At 48.3% G+C, this 18369-nt stretch overlaps 1 protein-coding gene and 1 long non-coding RNA gene across 3 annotated transcripts in view; one reads left to right on the top strand and one right to left on the bottom strand.

Moving 5' to 3' along the window:
• Positions 1 to 18369, bottom strand: part of PCSK6 (proprotein convertase subtilisin/kexin type 6) — a 185610-nt gene that overhangs the window by 132755 nt on the left and 34486 nt on the right. For both annotated transcript variants that reach the window (XM_073882509.1, XM_073882508.1), the window contains exon 2: positions 7100 to 7204. In XM_073882509.1, coding sequence (XP_073738610.1) covers positions 7100 to 7204 — 105 coding nt within the window. The remainder of the gene's footprint in view (positions 1 to 7099; positions 7205 to 18369) is intronic.
• LOC141370841 (uncharacterized) lies at positions 3075 to 4263 on the top strand. Its single transcript, XR_012375279.1, has 3 exons — positions 3075 to 3250; positions 3710 to 3784; positions 4207 to 4263. It is a non-coding gene; the product is annotated as an uncharacterized lncRNA (long non-coding RNA).

Below are 18369 nucleotides of genomic sequence, written 5' to 3' on the forward strand. Positions count from 1 at the left end.
GCTCACAGAGTAGAAAGTGGATCAGGGCTTTCCATATGAGGAATTGAGAAGTGCAGTCACACTTATGTTCCTGGGGGTGGGGGGTCTGAGGGACCAGCCCCCCAAGCAAGCAATGACTGGATAGCCTCATTACCCTCAGTGAGACGCCCGAGCCCCTCCGAGGGTATCACCTTGGGGCGGGGTGGGGGATGCTGGGCTGCTCTGGCAGTTGCTCAGCTGGAGACTCAGGAGCCAGGGCAGTCGATGAGGGAGAAGAGAAGGAAGATGAACCAACAAAATAAAGGGTATCCTGACTCAGCTTAAAGACCCACCATCCTAGGGACGCCTGGGTGGCTCAGTGGGTTAAGCGACTGCCTTCGGCTCAGGTCATGATCCTGGAGTCCCGGGATCGAGTCCCGCATCGGGCTCCCTGCTCAGCGGGGAGTCTGCTTCTCCCTCTGATGCTCTTCCCTCTCATGCTCTCTGACTCTCATTCTCTCTCTCTCAAATAAACAAATAAAATCTTTAAAAAAAAAACAAAAACCCACCATCCTTCTCCTCCCACGTCGCGGAGGCAACCGGGACCTAGCCCCCAATCCACATCCCCACCCACAGCCAGAGCTGAAACCCATCTCCAGCCCTTGCCATCCAAGCCGAACCACATGGGCCATGACTGTTTCACCTGGTGAGAAATGACAGCACTCATTCTGCCCGTTTCGCAGAGTAGGAAGTGTGAAAGAACTTTGGGAAATGGACTCTCCTCGTTCATTTGTAAGTTAGTTCTTACTCTGCTGAAAGGAAAGAGAAGGTAGTCCTGTGCCCCCTTGAGTATCACCTGCCTCTACTCATGGACAACAGGGCAGGTGGCTAGGGCTTAGCCCCCCCACCCCCACCCCCGGTGTTCACCAAGTCGACACTGGTCAGCACTGTCACTACCGCCGTACACGATGCAGTGTGGTAGTTCATTCAAGCCCTTTCTCGGATTCTTGTCATCATGTTACAAAGGCGGGCCACAACTCATTTCTAATGTCGTTATATAAAAAGAAGGGGATAAGCAAATGATAACAGATATACCTTGATTATGTGAACCTACTCTGTGCAAACTGAGATATGTTTCAGTAAACATTGACCAAGCGTCTGTCTACTATTTCCTGGGTAGTCTGCTAGACTCGTAAGGCCAGCTTACCTTCCCATGGCCTCTCCTCGGGATCTGGAAAACTGCACAGTCTCCCCAGGCTCGTGCTCCCAGCCCCCTGGGAACCATCTGTAGCTCCTGTCAACCCCGGCCCTGTCGCTTACCAGATTCCAAGCACACTAAACCACTCATCACTCCCACCAAACACTGCCGTGCACTCCTGTGTGCTCCCACCTGGGCCCTCGATCTTGGTACTATTTCCAAAATGGCCAGGAAACAGATGTTTACAGGAACAAAAGGCAGGAGGCCGTGGTCAAGTAAATCCAACAGCTGCCCAGCTGGACAGGCTTCTTTCCTGCTCTTGTGTGCACTGGGAGCCTCAAAGAGGAGGACAGCACAATTTCTCCTACGTCCACGTGACCACTAAACCCTTCAAGATGGTGCATCACCTGTGACCGCGGGCAGCTCGGAATGAACGCTGGACGTGGAGCCCCCACCTAGAACCTCTCTGGCCCTGCCACGCTCAAGTGTCCGACTGGGACAAGAGCAGTGAGATAAACAGACATGACCCCTCCGCTCTTGGAATCCAGTGAGGAAGTCTCACAAGTCTAGGATATAAACATACAACCGTATGGAGAGCAGGTCAGATCAGAGGATGCTGAGCTAACTTCTGGTGGCAGGCACACAGGAGCTGAGACGAGTGAGGAAGAGACAGGGTCTGCAGGAGGAAAGAGCCAATGCCACATGAGGGGGGCTGGAAAGGCCAGTGTGGCTGGGGTCCAGGGGCCACAGAGAAGCCAGAGGAAGAAGGGAAGGAGCTCCCAAGGGCCAGTGGCAGCATCCCATACGTGTTTCACAGGATCTCTTGGGAGGGTGGCAAGCAGACCGGTGAGGGGTGAGGAAGCCCAGGGCAGACCAGTGAGGGGGGCAGGGCAGTGGCCCAGGTGAGAGCGGGCCGGGGTGCGGGGAGCGACACGGGACAAGGGCAGCGCGGGGTTGTATAGGAGACGGAACAAGTGTGGTGTGAGGGAGGTTGCTGCTCACGCCGTGGGTGCAGATGATGTTTCTCTTTGAGACAGAGGCAGGGTCAGAGGTGGTCAGCTGGGTCGGGGACGCGTGGACTTTGACATGTCTGTGAGGCATCTAGGCGGAAGCATCGAATGTGCTGGTGGAATAATAAAGCTCCGTGTTTTTGAAGTGTATTTTAAAATTCTAATTTTTTTTTTTTTTTTTTTACCAGTTCAGAGTAGCCATTCCACTTGACCCAATCAGGTCGTCCTGAAAACATGAAGAGGCACCTGGAGATGTCTCTTGTCCTCAGATGGACAAATCCATTGGACCCTGGGTGGCGGCCCTCCCCTGCCCTTGGCCCCCAGCTACCAGTTCATCGACCCTGAGAGCAACGTGGTCACTTACTGTCTATGTGCTTGAATTTGCCAGGAACTTTCTATTTGCACTTCGAATGGCTCTAGCACACAAAACTCTCAGATAAAACTCCATCTGTGGTTAATGGAAAGATCTGCTTAAACGTTGCATCACTGCTGGAAAGAAACCTGAGCTTTGATTAAACTCTGGGGGCAAAGTCCCATCCCACAAAACAGAGTGCCTACTCTGGTCGTAGAAACCATTTCCAACTTCTGAGCTTAAAACACTGACATGAGGCCTCGAACCGAAGGCTCCCACCGCCCCAGAAGGAGCCACAGAGGGCCTGCCTGATAACATCTTTATCCTTCCATTTCTGTCATCAATCTGGCTGAGAACGGAAAGGAAGGGAAGGGCTGAGCCACAGTCATCGCACTAAAATGTAAGGGTTGGAAGATGCAGCCAGCCACGCTGAACTATAAGCCAGCTTGGAACAAAATCAAAACAAGTAATTTAAAAAAAATTTGTGAGCCCTTACAGCCATTGGCCGATGCTTCTGTAACATCCACCCTTCTCCAGACTTTTGGCAAAAGAACAAGTTAAAAACAAATGCTTTCAGTTTGCTTAAATGACAGCCCTTGGAAAAACCCAGTGACTGATACTGCGCGCGCGAAGAACAGTCGGGTTGTTCTCCCAAGGAGAGGGCTGATCCACAAAGCCCTTGGAGCAAAATGGCCCTTTTCCGAGGGTGGTTAGAAAAAGCATCGAGTAAAGGTAATTAAGAATGTAAAGAAAAATGACGGCACAATTCTGGGATGGGATCCGCGCAAAAAAAAAAAATTCTGAATAAACGCGTGTGTCTGTTCGCGTGCGTGTGAAAGGGAGTCTTCAGTCTTCAGTATTCCCTCCCCGCTTGTGTTTTGTTTTGTTTTGTTTTGCTTTGTTTTGTTTTGTTTTGTAACAAACGTACATTCTATCAGCTCTTTTGTGAGGTAGGGGTGGATTGTAAATTCCATCCCTTATCAAAGCGCTTTTTATACAATAGGGGCTGGAGCTAATTACAATAAAATACCATCTGCATTCAATCGCACTGTACTCGAAGCCCTGTAATGTTCATTTCCAGTGTGGTCATTCGAACCCAACGGTGACTTTGCATTCCAGTGTCTCTGAATAATATTAACTCATCTTGTCCTTCCCTTAATAATACTAATCACACAATCTCCACATGCCTAGGTGTTGCCGAAATGCTTCACTGGTGTAGGAAAGCGTTCTGGAGCGCTGCAAGAAGAGGTGACGCGAAACACTTGGGTAAAACAGCTAGTTTTGCCCAATATTTCATCAGAATGACGAGGCCAAGTAAATATTAAGTCAGTCAGACTGACAGCTAATTGATGTGGTTTGTATTCAACTAGACTGATTTAAACAGGGGGATTTCGCTTGCGATTCTGAATTCATAATTGGGTCAGATGTCTCTCTGCTTTCCCCGCGGCTACAAATTTAATTAGTGCTGCGAGAGAGCAGTTTCCAATCGCACGGAAGAGGCAGGCAGGGCTGGAATGTGCAGGCTGTTTACCTTTTCTCTCTTTCTTCTATAGTGGAACGATGCTTTGATAGCAGCCGTGCCAGGAGCTTATTAAGCTCTTGTATAAAAGGGACTTTTATTTGAAAGAAGCCTAACTGCCACAGTCTTTGCTAAGAGAAAGTCTATCCTTCCTTCTCGTCCCTTCAAGGACACGGCTGATCGCTGGGAATGGTTTGCCCTAGTCCCAAACGGAACGGAGTACTCTGGATGCACCTCAAAAGCCCCGCACCTTAGATGCTGCAGCAGAAGCGGGTCTGGACACACCTACCCCGCACCCTCAAGCCTTCCCCGGGCTCCTTCTCTGCTGCTTCGAACAATCTCATGCCCGACTCTGGTGCCCTGCTCTGCTGGGAGCTCACCCAGGGCAGACACCAGCTGGGTGGGCATCTCTGCTTCCCCTGGGGCACAGGGCCTGGTACCCAGCAGGTACACAATCAATATTTGGGGAAGGAAAGGAAGTGCAGGCAAGTTGAATACCTTTAAATGTTTTTGGGTTTTGTTTTTTTAGGTTTTTTGTTTGTTTGTGTTTGTTTTTAGTTTTTTAATTTATTTACTAGAGAGAGAGAGAGCACAGAGGGAGAGGGAGAACCGGACTCCTCACTGAGCAGAGAGCCCAACATGGGACTCGATCCCAGTACCCTGGGATCATGACCTGAGCTGAAGGAAGATGCTTAACCGACTGAGCCACCCAGGCGCCCGTGTTGTTGTTGTTAAGATTCATTTATTTATTTATTTTGAGAGAGAAAGTGAGTGAGTGGGGGGATGGGCAGAGGAAAAGGGGAGATAAAATCCCGAGCCGACTCTGTGCTGAGCGCAGAGCCCAACGTGGGGCTGCATCCCAGGACCGAGATCATGACCTGAGCCGAAATCAAGAGTCGGACGCTTGACCAACTGAGCCACCCAGGTGCCCTGGATACCTTTAAATGCTTTAAAATTTAGTCACTTAAAAAAAAAAAAATGATGTCTATAAAACTCAGGGCCTATTTGAACTCTGCTGTAGTTCTAACAACGGAGAAACTGCTAAATTCTCAGAACGCCCTGTGGAAAAGGGGCCAAGAAATGCACTGCCCCATTATCTTCTCATTGCATGCTTCTGTGGGGGGATGGGGGCGCCCCCATTCAAACGGCTTGCCCTTTGTTGTAACTATCTGTGCGGTCACAATTTAATAACTCTGAAGACTTCCGATGAAGAATAAGCATGTCGTCTTCACAAGACTGAGCACACTGTTTGCTTGGAAGTGAAACTGTGGAGGGCCTGGCAGCAACTCTCTTCCTAGCTCAGAAGTTTCTCAACGCTTTGACCAATGCTGCCACTGTGAATCTCAGCACCCCCCCTGCAGCCTCAAAGAATGCACGTTTCTTTGGTGACCAGCACAGAGTACCCCTTCCTCTCAATTTTACACTGACGGAAGCATTGGGTCTGCTCATCCTTCTCTGATTGTCCCGTTCTGTGGGAATCAGCAACTACAATCTGGCTCTGCTTCCAAGAGGAAAAAAATATACCAGCCCCTTTGAAAACCCATTCCTTCCAATTCCACAGTGTGAACGCACGTAGGTATAATCATAGCCCCCGATGACCAGGTGAGCTGATGTACGTTAAAGTGCTCAAACACACAGCAGTCCCTTAATAAACATCGAATTCTTTTTCCCTGCTATGAATGAATAATGGGATTAGCATAATGCTTCATACCTATTTCCTTCTATCTAACCACCTATCCATTCATCCGCCCGCCTATAAAATCAATTCAGAAATATGTACAAGACATGTCTGCCTCGTCACAGCCCAATTACACGAATGAGTTCCACGAGGACCAGTTTCTCATGTGCTCGAAATCAGAGCACCACAAAGTGATACTCTGGAGAAGCTTGTTTCGGGTACTGTGCCCAGGGATAGCCCATCTCTCCCGCGCACCCCCCCGCCCCCCAGCTCAGCCATTACAAAAGGAGCCATGATGGTCAGTGGGGTGACCTGGGATAACACCAAGAACCCATTTCTCCACGGAAACTTTATTATAAATATTCTGTGGGAATAAAGACATAGTATTGTGTACCAGCTTGGAAACCCAAACTAACACTTAGCACATTGCTTTTAAGAGAGGGTGATTGCCACGTTCGAAAACTATGATTTACCAATGGCCTCATTTCTTTGTTGGGACCGCTACTGCTTCTCACATGAACTTCATCTTCCCTCCTAGCACTCATCACCCTGGGACAGATCACCTATTTTTCTACTTACTGCTTCATTTTTTATCAGCCTGACCACCCACTCCAATGTGCTGCTATGGACAGAGCCTGACCCATGGCTGGTATTCCAACATCACCTGCGGAATGAAACGAAGTCCTCAAAAGCTAACCTGACCATCTTGAATCGTTAAGCTTACCAAGTATCTGTTGACTGGCATTTGTGAAATATTAGTCTCAAATCTATTCAGAGAGGTTGTATAATTAATGACCCAATAAACATGAATTATATGAAAACAAATTGTTAGCCTCTTGGCAAATTATACTTGTTCTAATCTCAAAGATCACATGAATTTGTAAGGGGAAAACAGTTATATTTACTGCCCAAGTTTTTAAATTCATGGTAACCATTAAGACATGTGTTATGACAGTCACAAAAACATCCATCAGCCCAATCTCTGATTTCATTACTAAAACACTAGCTTGAATTGCCTAATCTTTTTGCTTTTGTGGGTAATATTCATATACTTATCTCCTCTGATTACTGTGTGTTTTGTTGATTTTTAAAGATTTAAAATATCAATAGATATATACTCATTTGATTGTTGCTTCAAACTGAAGTCCAGAATTGAAATTCTCCAGTCTGACAAGAGACCAAATATTTTGAGCACTCAGATGGTCTGATGTGTTGCTGTGTATCTGTCTTGCTTTATTCAAAGCAGATAAGGAAAACTAATGACTATGTAGCACCACGTTAAAAATCAAGACTCAGTTATTTTTAGAACCACAGACCCAAACTAAAAGCAAACAACACTCCAGGCCTTAGGAAAGGGTCCTATCCAGGGAGCAGAGATCTGTACCTGGGGGTCCATTCTGAGGAAGGTATGAGGGCCTCTGCTACTCAAAGTCGATCTTTTAAAGGTTTTGCTATGATAAAAATGGTAGTAATCTTCCAGGTTTCCGATCTGCAAAACAAGAAGCAGGATGTTATCAGTTAATACAGTCTTTTTAAAATTTTTTTAAGATTTTATGTATTTGAGAGAGCGAGCACACAAGCAGGGGGGAGGGGCAAAGGAGAGGGAGAAGCAGACTCCCCACTGAGCAGAGTAGATGCAGGGCTCGATCTCAGGTCCCTGGGATCACGACCTGAGCCAAAGGTAGACGCTTAATTGACTGAGCCACCCAGGTGCCCCCAGTAAATAGTCTTTTTTTTTTTTTTTTGAGAGAGAGAGAGAGAGAGCACGAGAGGGAAGAGGGTCAGAGGGAGAAGCAGACTCCCCGCTGAGCAGGGAGCCCCATGCGGGATTTGATCCCGGGACTCCAGGATCATGACCTGAGCCGAAGGCAGTCGCCCAACCAACCGAGCCACCCAGGCGCCTCCCGGTAAATAGTCTTATAACCGGCTTCAAAAATCCTCCTTCCCACAAAAATCTTCCCCTTCTCTGAGAGACTCGTTCTGCTCCCAAAGGACACACACTCTCCATTATGCTTTCCCACTCATCTCTCTGGCCAATATTCAGTGTTTACAAACACGAAGGTGGATTTAGATACTCCTTTTGGGACAAAAAATGCAGGGTAGTATTTCCAATGAAGCATATGCTCTTCCAAATCTTGTGGTAAGTTCATAGCCTTTAAAATTTGTACTCTCTTGGCCAAGTCTTGTAGACAAGAATTAATGTTCATTTAGGGTCAAGCATCCCTGAAGTAGCTAAGTTAGTGTCAAGTCAGGCCTGCACCAAAATATTCATTTATAAACAAACTCCATACTCTCCACCCCACGGGTAAACTGAAATATCTAAGAATGAACGTTCGCTCCCAAGTGCAACAAGGGAGCCAAAGAAAACACGCGGGTCCATCTGCTTGGGGATTGTGAAAAGGTCAGATGAGAACATCCAAACGCCCAGGGTGTCCCAATTTTCTGCCAGGGGTGGTTTGTCGAGACAGATTTCAGCTTGAGGGCTGGACAGAACCAAGAGAAGCAATGGATGTGGCCTTCAGGACAGGCGGGTCCTCGTGCCCCAGTGATCCTTGAGTATCAGCACGTTGTTCTCAGAAGACCCGTTTCTTGTTCTGACTTTTACTGGTTGTTGAAACTAGCTTGCTGGTCACCGTCCTTGAAAGCAGAGCCTTTTAAATGAGACTGGACCAAATATTACACAGACTTTCGAGCTGCCCTTCTCAGCCGAAACTATCCTAGTTTCTTTTCCAGTTTCTGATCAAAGGACGAATTTAGGACAATTTGTACTCTAGAGTGGCACACATGTGGTGATTTTGATATGAACATGGTTCAAACCCTGCCCTCCCCCTTCACCACCACTGGCCATGTGACCTTGGGCAAGGGCATTCGCCCCCTGTGAATCTTGATTCTTTCTGTGTAAAGTGGGGATAAGACTACTCAACCACTGGAGTTAAGAATAACTAAAGTCTGCGTAACTCACAACCACCTTTAGCTATACCCACCTCACTCAAGCCATTTTGTCTGCTGTGACCTGACCCCAGGAGGGCTGACCGGCCTAGGGAGAGACCTGGATGGATGTGGATGCTCTGAGTGGCCATTTCCACATCCTTCCACAAGGCCAGAGTCCTCCAGCACTCCCGCCCTCATTTCCAGCAATCCCAGGCAGCCTGGCTCCCTCCTGTTCATGAGTGGCAGGAGATACCCTGTTTGTCCTTGAAATTAAAATCCTCCTTTTTCACTTAAGCTTGCTCCCGTGTGTTCCTGTTGCTTACGACTATGGAACACTGAATAGTATGATTAGTCGTGAGGACTAAATAGATATCCTCTGTATTGTGTCTAGAATCTGGTGGGTGTCACCCAGTGCTGGTTGGTGTGGGGAGCTGGGTGGGATTCTCTGTCTGGCTCCTCTTCACGGCAACTCCATTCTCCTCATTGGGACCAGGATGCTTTCGATTTTGGCCAAATCTGGGTCTGCATTCTAACTTGACCCCTTCCTGCGGGGTGACCTGGGCTTAAGACCCTCTTTGAGTCTTAGTTTCCTCATGAAAACAGGAACTACTGCCTTGAAGGGTTGCTGTAAGACTTAAATTACATAAATCTAGAGAGAGCAAGCGGAGTGCCCAGCAGGTAGTAAGTGCTCAACAAATGGTTTTCCACAATGAACATTCTCAGTTCATTTTCTACCTTGAGGCATTTTTTCCTACGACCACAAACCTCATGATTTTGGCCCTATTTTGCACAAAAGCACTTTTATTTCTCCTACAGATAAGTCACCTTGCTCACTTCTTCAACAGAGTTAATCGCCATATATGTCAAAGGCTCCTCCTCACGCACGCCAGAGCTGTGATTTAGAACCAGAAGCAATAATGGAGTCTTAACTTCGAGCCGTATTCAATCAGCCTGTTTGCTTCTGAGCTGCCACCATCCCTGGGCGATGTTTCACGACTTCTGGTCTTTTAACTCTGGGCATTCAAGTCAATTCCCATTCAGGGACATGGAGAAACTAAGAGGTGAATCAAATTTGCTGGCAAAGGGATGGATGGCTTGCAGAGCTGCTGACCCTAAGCAAACCCATATCAGGGCGGTCCTGAAAGCCATTCAGGGCAGCACCTGGCCTTAGGGCAGCCACGCCGGGCCAGAGGCAACCAACCCCAAGGCCATCCAGCTTCCTGCCTCTGAGCCACCATGACCATCCTTAGCAACGGCTCAAAGGGTCTGAGCTAATGAGAGTTGTTCTGCTCGAGCAATCCTTTGGAAGAAGAGATGCTCCCCCATAGTGCTGACCGAGTGGCATCAGTGACCGATGCCACATCTGTTTGGAAACTTCTGTCCAGCCCAGCATGGGGGTGGAAGGTCCACTCCCAGTGCAGAGAAGGGGACACCAGCCCAGGTTGTCCTCCTGCCCCTACAAAGCTAGCTGTAGAAGAAGCTGGAATGTGTTTCAGAAAAAAAGGCGAGGGGGTCAGGGCATTTGCTGTTCATAAATTTGAAAGCAGCTGAAGGGTCCTTCTGAGATTCTGGGTACCTCTGTCCACCCTCTGGGTCCTTATGGAGTAGGGTTGAGGGGGAGGGAAGCAGCCACAGTCCTTCCTCACAACCAAAGATTTGAGGCCAGATAGTGTAATTCAGGGCAGCGTGGGACAGAAAGCGTCACCCGATACTGGAATTACTGTGAGGGGAGGAAGAAGAGCCCAGATCCTCAGGAGGGAGAGCCTTGACTCCCTGGTGGGCACGCATAGTTTGCAGACCAGATTAACGTGATGCCCCCAAGGTAGGGTTACGACTGTCCTCCCAAAGCCTGTAGAGAAGCTGTGGTTAATAAAATACCAGTTCTTTCAGAGTAGGGAGCAGAAAACTGTGGCCCATGGGCCAAATCTGGTCTGCCTCCTATTTATCTTATTTTTTTGGAGGTAAAATACACATCATATAAGATTTACCATGTTAACAATTTTTAAGCTTGCATGCAGCTTAAAGGCCACTGAGTACAATGTTCTGTGACCAACACCACCATCCATCTCCAGAACTTTTTCATCTTCCCAGACTGAAACTGCACCCATTTCACTAACTCTCATTCCCCCTCCCCACCATTCTACTTGCTGTCTCTGTGAGTTTGATAGCTTGGGATAGCTCGTATGAGTAGAATCATTTGTGCTTTTGTCACTGGCTTATTTCCCTAAACATGATGTCCTCAAGGTTCATCCATGTCGTGACATTTGTCAAGATATTTTCCCTTTTTAAGGCTGAATAATATTCCCTTGGATGTGTGCACCACATTTTGTTTATCCATTCATCCACTGATGGACACACGGATTGCTTCCTCCCTTTGGTTGTAGTGAATGATGCTGCTATGAGTATGGGTATGCAAATATCTGTTCATGACCCTGTTTTCAGTGCTTTGGGCTATATATACACCTCTCGTTTTTATCAATCAAGCTTTACTGGAGTACAGCCACACCCATTCATTGACCTACTGCCAGTGGCTGTTTTCATAATACGATGGCAGAACTGTGGAGTTGCTACAGAGACCCACAAGCCTAAAATATTTCATATGTGGACTTTACAGAAAGAGTCTGCCAGGGCGCCTGGGTGGCTCAGTTGGTTAAGCAACTGCCTTTGGCTCAGGTCATGATCCTGGAGTCCTGGGATCGAGTCCTGCATCAGGCTCCCTGCTCAGCAGGGAGTCTGCTTCTCCCTCTGACCCTCCCCCCTCTCATGCTCACTCTCTCTCATTCTCTCTCTCAAATAAATAAATAAAATCTGAAAAAAAAAAAAAGAAGAAGAAGAAGAGAGTCTACCAACCTATGATTTAGAGCATTTGCTGCTGGGTGTATTTTGGGAGTCCAGCAAAGGCTCTGACGATGAACATGGCTTCATGACGATGAACAAGTCCTTCTCTGGTCCTCAGCTTGCCTGCCACAGCCCCAGGTATGCCCCTCCCAACTCGGGGAGTTGCTCCTTTAGATCTCTGGGTATCTACAGGAGCTAAGAGGGCGGGATGGCTGGGAAGCCCCCATTCTCCCATCCAAGTACTAACGAGGCCTGACCCTACTGAGCTTCCGAGATCAGATGAGATCGGGCACATTCAGGGTGGTATGGTTGTAGACTGGAAAGCTCCCATTCTCGAGCAGGGTCACTGGGGACATGGCCACTAGCCTGGTTAAACATGAGGGACACCTGATCGTTCTGTGGCCCTGACCTACAGATGAGGGTATGGGAAAGAAGCATGGGCACGGCCCCATTTTACAGATGGGAAAGAAAACAGGCCCAGGGAGTTAAGCCCCATTGTTACCCTCAGAGTTTCCCAATTCCTGAACCAGCAATTTCCCCTCTCAACCCACAGATGAGTAGGTGACAAGACCTGACACCAAATGACCTACAGTACACAAATTCGGGTTTAGGATGATTGCAACGCATTTGGTACACCTTCAGGGTCAAACTGACAAGAGCCGGAATCATAAGAATGGATAGAAAAACAGGGGCAGCATAAAGACTTTTTGAATTCAAGGTAATCTCCTAAGTGAGGAAACATCCTTATTTTGATTTGATTTCTGCACTAAGTAGCTTCTCCTCCCGGCTTGGCAGGCCTAGCGATCCCATGCCATCCCGCGCTATGGCCCGGGGTGGTGTTTATACCAGGCCCCCCTGCGCTCCTGTGGTCACCACTCATGTGCTCTGTGAACCACGTCCCGAGCCAGGATGGAAGCAGCCTACCTTTATGAACACAGGGTACAGGGTCTCCCACAGAATCCTGCTGTTTGAGGGCCCCGGTGGCCTCCCCTTCCTTCCCCTCCTTGAGAATGGAAGAGAAATTCTTCCCCCAGCATCCCAGGCTGCCTCCCCGTCCTGCTCAGCTCTGAGTGCTTCCAGAACCTACCTCACCTGGCTCTCCATCAATGAAGCTGATCTCTAGTCTACAAGGTGTCTTTTTTTTCAAGTCATAACATAAAATTTCAGTAAGTGCCTTTTCTCTTTCTTGTCTGTGTATTTTCACGATGCATTAATTAGAGCCAGTCCCTTAGTACCCCATCCAAGAAAATGAACAATCTGCTGAATATGGAACGCTCGTGTCTCTTTACTCAACAGTGATATGTAATTATACACATTAGTTGATAAAATTGGTAACATCATTAAAACATCATTAAAAACCCTGCTAAGTGTTCTGGGCCACAGCATTGCAAGAAATGAGATCAAAGAACCCACAGTGAAAAGAGTTGAGCGTGGTTTCTCCTTAACATGGTACTCTGTTAGCCTCTAAAAAAATTTAGATAATGGATGCATATGGTACAAAATATGGACAATACAAAGGTGCATAGAGTCTGTAGGGAATGGCAATTCTCCCTCCTTCTCCTGCCTTCCAGCCACTGAGGGTCCCTGACTTTTACTTGGCTCATAAGAGCAGCTGACCCTTGCTGAGCGCTCACTGCGTCCCAGGCAGGAAACTCACAGTTTAGATGCATTCACCTGTTTGATTCTCACAACATCTCTAATGCAGTAGATGCTATGATTATCCTCATCTTGCAGTTGGGGAAACGGAGGCACCGAGTGGTTACGTAAGACCACATCTTTAGTAAGCAGCACTGTCAGGATTTGAGCTCAGAGTTCACACTCACAACCATCACCCCTTCGCCTCTTGACACATTTCCGGCATCAGTGGCCACGGGGGACCCCATTCACCTTGGTTTTCATCCTTAGCAGCGGGTTTATTCACAGAGGGCCAAGCGGCTCAACAAGGGTCCACTCTCCTTCATTTCAAGCAGAAATCATGAGAGCCATATATTATACTCCATGCACGTATCTATCCCATTACGTCCATATGTGAGCATATGTGTGCCTATGTACATATGGATACGTGTTTATGTATTTATACGGGCATATATGTATCTGGATGTGAATGCATGTATTCAAATATATGTATATACATGCATGTATGTATATGGAAGTGCAAATGTTTATGAGTGTATATTTGTATGTATTCAGATACATATGTGTGTAGGTATATGGATGTAGGAGGGTATACGTATGTACACACAGGTGTGTGAGCGTGTATATATACATGTATGTGTGTATTCAGATATGTGTGTATATCCATGTGTGTAGGTATACAACTGTGTGGGGGTGTTTATGTAAGATTCACCAATAAATGGCTCTGAAATACAGCCAGGCAAGTCTTCGGTTTTCCCACAGCCCTCATGGCCACGTGGACCTCCTAAGCCCACTGCTAACTGCCCTAATTCAGAAGTTCTGGGTCTGTGGCCTCCACCTCGGTCACAGTCAGTGGACAACATGAGCACAGCGGCTGTGGACTAGCCCCCTGCACTGCCCCCCCCAGATGAAGGTTCCAGTTCCTGGGGTCCCCGCCACCACTGCCCATGTGGATTCTGAAACTTTTCCCTGGCAGACGTGGAGCTGCATCCAGGGACCGTGTTGAATCCCTTTCCAGGAGGCTGCACCTCCCTTGCCTGGCTAATCCCCACTGGCCTTCCAGGCTCAGCTCAGCACCAGCTCCTCTGTGAAGCCTGTCCCACCCACGCGGGTGCCGAGCACACCTGTGCTCTACAGGCTGAGTCCTCGGGGGCCCAGGCCATACGCTAGCCATCTCTCTCCTTGTTCCTGGCAGAGTGTAGCGGGAGGGGAGCAGCCCCCGCGAGGTGCGTGTCCCAGACGCCTCAACCAGAGCGGCCATCCTGGCGGCAGCATCTTCTTGCCACCCTCACTCACTTCCAGATCTGCTCCTCCTCCCGAGGAGTCCCTTGTCTTGCTGAACGGCACCATATCCTCCACATGTGTCCGGTGCCACCGAACCCTCTGCAAGTGACCTGTTGAAGGGCTCAAGCCGGGCTGAACCCCATCGCCACTGCCCCAGCAGAGGTGGCCCCATGGCCCTGCTTGAACCAAGGCAGGTCCCTGGCCTCTGACTCTTCTGCACCATTACACTGCCATTCCCACCCCAGCTCTGCCTCCTCTCAGTGGAGGGAGCCTCAGCCCCTCACGGGGCACATAAAGATCTCCACCACTGGGCCACACCACCTCTCGGCCACAGGCCTGGCCCCACCTACATCACCTCTGTCCTCCGGTGATGCTGTGTGTGGGAGGGACTCTGCTGTCACCTGCTATTTCACACCTCTGAGCCTGCTTGTACCAGCCCCTTCCCCCCAGGAAGACCACCTCCCACTCTGTTTTCAACCATCCTCTGAGCTACCACTGCCTCCAGGAAGGCCTCCTAGACCTCCCAGGCCCAGGTCTGCCCGGGTTGCTGTCACAACCCACCCTCCCTCCATCCTTCCACTGTAAGCTCTCAAAGACAGGAATTGTCTGTAAATCCTCAGGCCTTGGCCATGTCAGGAACGTGGCAGGAGCTCAAAAATGTTTGGTGAAATGAACAGACTTCAAGTGACACTGGAAGGACACACACTTCCCCTTTCCCCCTACATATTAGTTGTCCAGTGTGGCCCTGGGGCCAACTAAGACCCCAGCCCCGTGACTGTTGTCTTGCCATTAGGGCTCTTTCTAGCCCCCCTCCCAGGACAGTCCTGAGGCTGTGGAGTCAGGCAGACCATCTACCAGCTGTGTGGCCTGGGCCGGGCCCCATGCAGCTCCTCTAAGCTCCCACGGGTGCAGGCAGAGCAAGGCAGGCCAGCCATGACTCTGCACTCCATCCACGTGGCCTGGCACCCCTCATTCATGGTGAGCTAACCGGCCTTGGAGAGGAAGCCTCTCGAGGACTACAGGTGGGATGAGTGTAAACAGCTTGCAAAGCCAAATAAGGAAGGGGCAGAAGCCAAGTGTGGTGGGGGAGAGGCCTGGGCTGGGGATGTTTACAGGAAGAGCCTCTCTTATCCTGTTTTCTTTTTTATACCCCCCCCCTTTAAATTTGAGTACATCCAGCTTCAAATCACTGCTTATATAGGGCAGGTGTGAGGTCCAGGGGATCCGCGGGTGCTAGCAGCTGGGGCGCACATTGCCTTCCTGAAGAAAAAGATGACCTGTCATTTTTTGCAGCTCCGAAGGCACGGTGTAGAGCCCCATCTAATATATTACATTTGATTTGCAGCAAGTCACTGATGAGCAGGCCAAATCCACCCCAAATGACATCGATTGTTCCAAAGGTCCACCCGCCCACTCGGCCCTCCAATGAACGTGACCTCAGACGCAGGTGCAGTTCCCTAAGTCCTCAAGTCAGCAAGCCGGGCTGGGGGGATTGGCTAAGTGCATGCTTTGGTCAGTGCACAAAAATGCCACCCCACCTCCCAGGCTCCCACGGTTAAATCCGCCTCACGGGAACAGCTGATAAGCAGCCACGAAATGTCACAATTCAAGGTCTCAGAAATGAATGGGCTGTAGATGAGACTTCTGACTTTGCAAAAAAAAACTCTTCACTTTATCACTCCCAGAGCCTGCCCTTGGCTGGAAACAGATGTTTCAAGCCCCGTCCTTGCGGGTGCAGCGTGCCGGCTTCTGGAGCTGCTGGTCTTTACGGCCGGCATCTTCCGGGGGGGGGCCCTTGGCTTTGGGGGAAGAGTCTATGTTTCAAAGTCATGGGCGTCAGAGTTCAGTTATATAATATTATTGAACCCACTTGATCTGCTTAAGAAAAACAGAACTAATTAGAGCCTATAAAACCCTACACACCAAATTAATTGTCTTGCTCTAGTCACTCCTACCCGAAGAAAACTATAAATATAGATGGCCACTGAACCTATATTTAGCCAGCACTGAGTTACCTGGTATTTATAATTAAGGAAGTCCAGAGAGGGAGAATGAACATTTTGTTGTTATTTTTTAAAGCCTTAAAAAAGGAAAAAAACCCTGCTTCCCATTTCGGTCACATATACACATAGCGACATTCTGTTACTGCAATAATTACAATTCTGACCCAAGTTAAGATTATTGCACAATTTCCTAGTCTCCTAAAATTGCTTTCTTCAACACATATCCACCCAGAGCCTGCAATTAAGCTGCTCAACTTCCTACAGATTCCTGAAAAATCATTAAGTTTTACTTAGCAACCTTCATTTCTCTTTTCCCTGAAGTTGCCAAACCAAATGGTCTGACCTCCTATGAGGAGGTTTAATTTATACATCTGGCCTCGGCCTCTACCTTTAACATCCACAAAGAGCCATCTGAAAAACTCTACAGTCTTGACTTTGAAGATCTTCCTTTTAAACCATTTACTTGTTAAAGGTTTCTTTACAGCTGTCTGGAATTAGTCATTTTACCAGATTTCTAAACCCAACCCTCCTTCTGTATTTATTTTTGCCTCATTTTGACTGAAAAATAAAAAGTAAGACTCCTCCTCCTGAAAAAAATCAATCCTAAAGCCATGTGGGGCACAGCACGGCTTCTGGTGCGTGTGGGGAGGGCATGGGGGAGCACCCGGGGGAGACCTGGGGCAGCCCAGAGCAGGTCGGTGCGGGGGGAGGTGTCCACGCCAGGAGGGGACAGCCCAGTCTGGGTATCAGAACCCAAGTGCATGAGAAGCACAACCACACGGTGAGATGTAGACAGAACGCATGCACACTGGTTACCCACAGGGAGAAGGATCAAATACGGTTAACACACTGGGGCAATGAGAGCATTTTCTCACTGTTGGAGAAGAAAACTGGAAAGAACTCCGTGGTGTTGGACTGGAATTGGATAACCGTGTGAATTTAGTTTTCAAGATAGACAAGTAGACAGACAGACAGACACACACACACACACACACACACACACACACACACACACACACAGGCAACCTCTCCTCACCGGATAGGCCTGTGAGCAAGCAGCAGCACGTGAACCCACCCAGAGCCCGGATCTTGGCTTCTAAATACCATTTGTACTAAAAGGAACCAGGGCTTTTTGGAGAAATGGCTGACTCCAGAGTCAGGGCAGGGAAAATGCAAGAGGAATCTGTAAGACCACGTTTTGGGAAGAAAGCAAGAACGGGCTCCAAGAACCCTGGAGACACATCACTAGTATACAGAAGCCAGACTTGAAAGGCACCCACAGGCCAAACCAGGGGCCAGTTGAGGATCAAAATAAATAATCGTTCTGCTCTCATAGGTTGCAGTCCAAGAAGAAAATAGGAAACCATGAGTCCATACAGATATACTTAATAACAAATCCCAAGCTGTATACCAATTGGTTATTTTTACATCGACTCGAAGTATCTCTCTGCAAAATATTTACTAATTTATAAAGGGGAAAGGAGAAACTTGACAGGCAGACAAAGCCCCTTAACCAGGTGATCAACAGGCGTGCCACCAGCAATGAGGCAAACTGAAACGGGGGCCGTGGGGTTGGATGCAGTGACTCACTTCTGTGAGACTCGCCCAAAGTGCAGAACCTGAACCTCACCGGGGGCAAACGTCAGACAAACCCCCAACGGAGGGACCTTCCACAATATAACTGGCCTGACATTGGCAAGTGCCAAGGTCACAAAAGTCAAGAGAATGTTGAGGAACCACTCTAGACCCTGAGACAGTAAGGAACAGTGCTGTGTGAAGCCACAATGGATCCTGAGGCCAAGGAAAGATCAGTAATGCTGATTTTTATTTAATTTTTATGTAAATTTCTGAGATTTCATTCACTGTGGATTTTATTAATTTCAAATTTTAAAATATTGCATCAAAATGTTATTTACCTCGATTACTGAATTTTCTTCTGGCATCTGTCCCTTCTCCTTTGTGC

This window comes from Callorhinus ursinus, unplaced genomic scaffold (genome assembly GCF_003265705.2).
Source record: "Callorhinus ursinus isolate GAN/ISIS: 27379988/994484 unplaced genomic scaffold, GSC_fseal_2.0 scaffold47, whole genome shotgun sequence".
Classification (NCBI taxonomy): domain Eukaryota; kingdom Metazoa; phylum Chordata; class Mammalia; order Carnivora; family Otariidae; genus Callorhinus; species Callorhinus ursinus.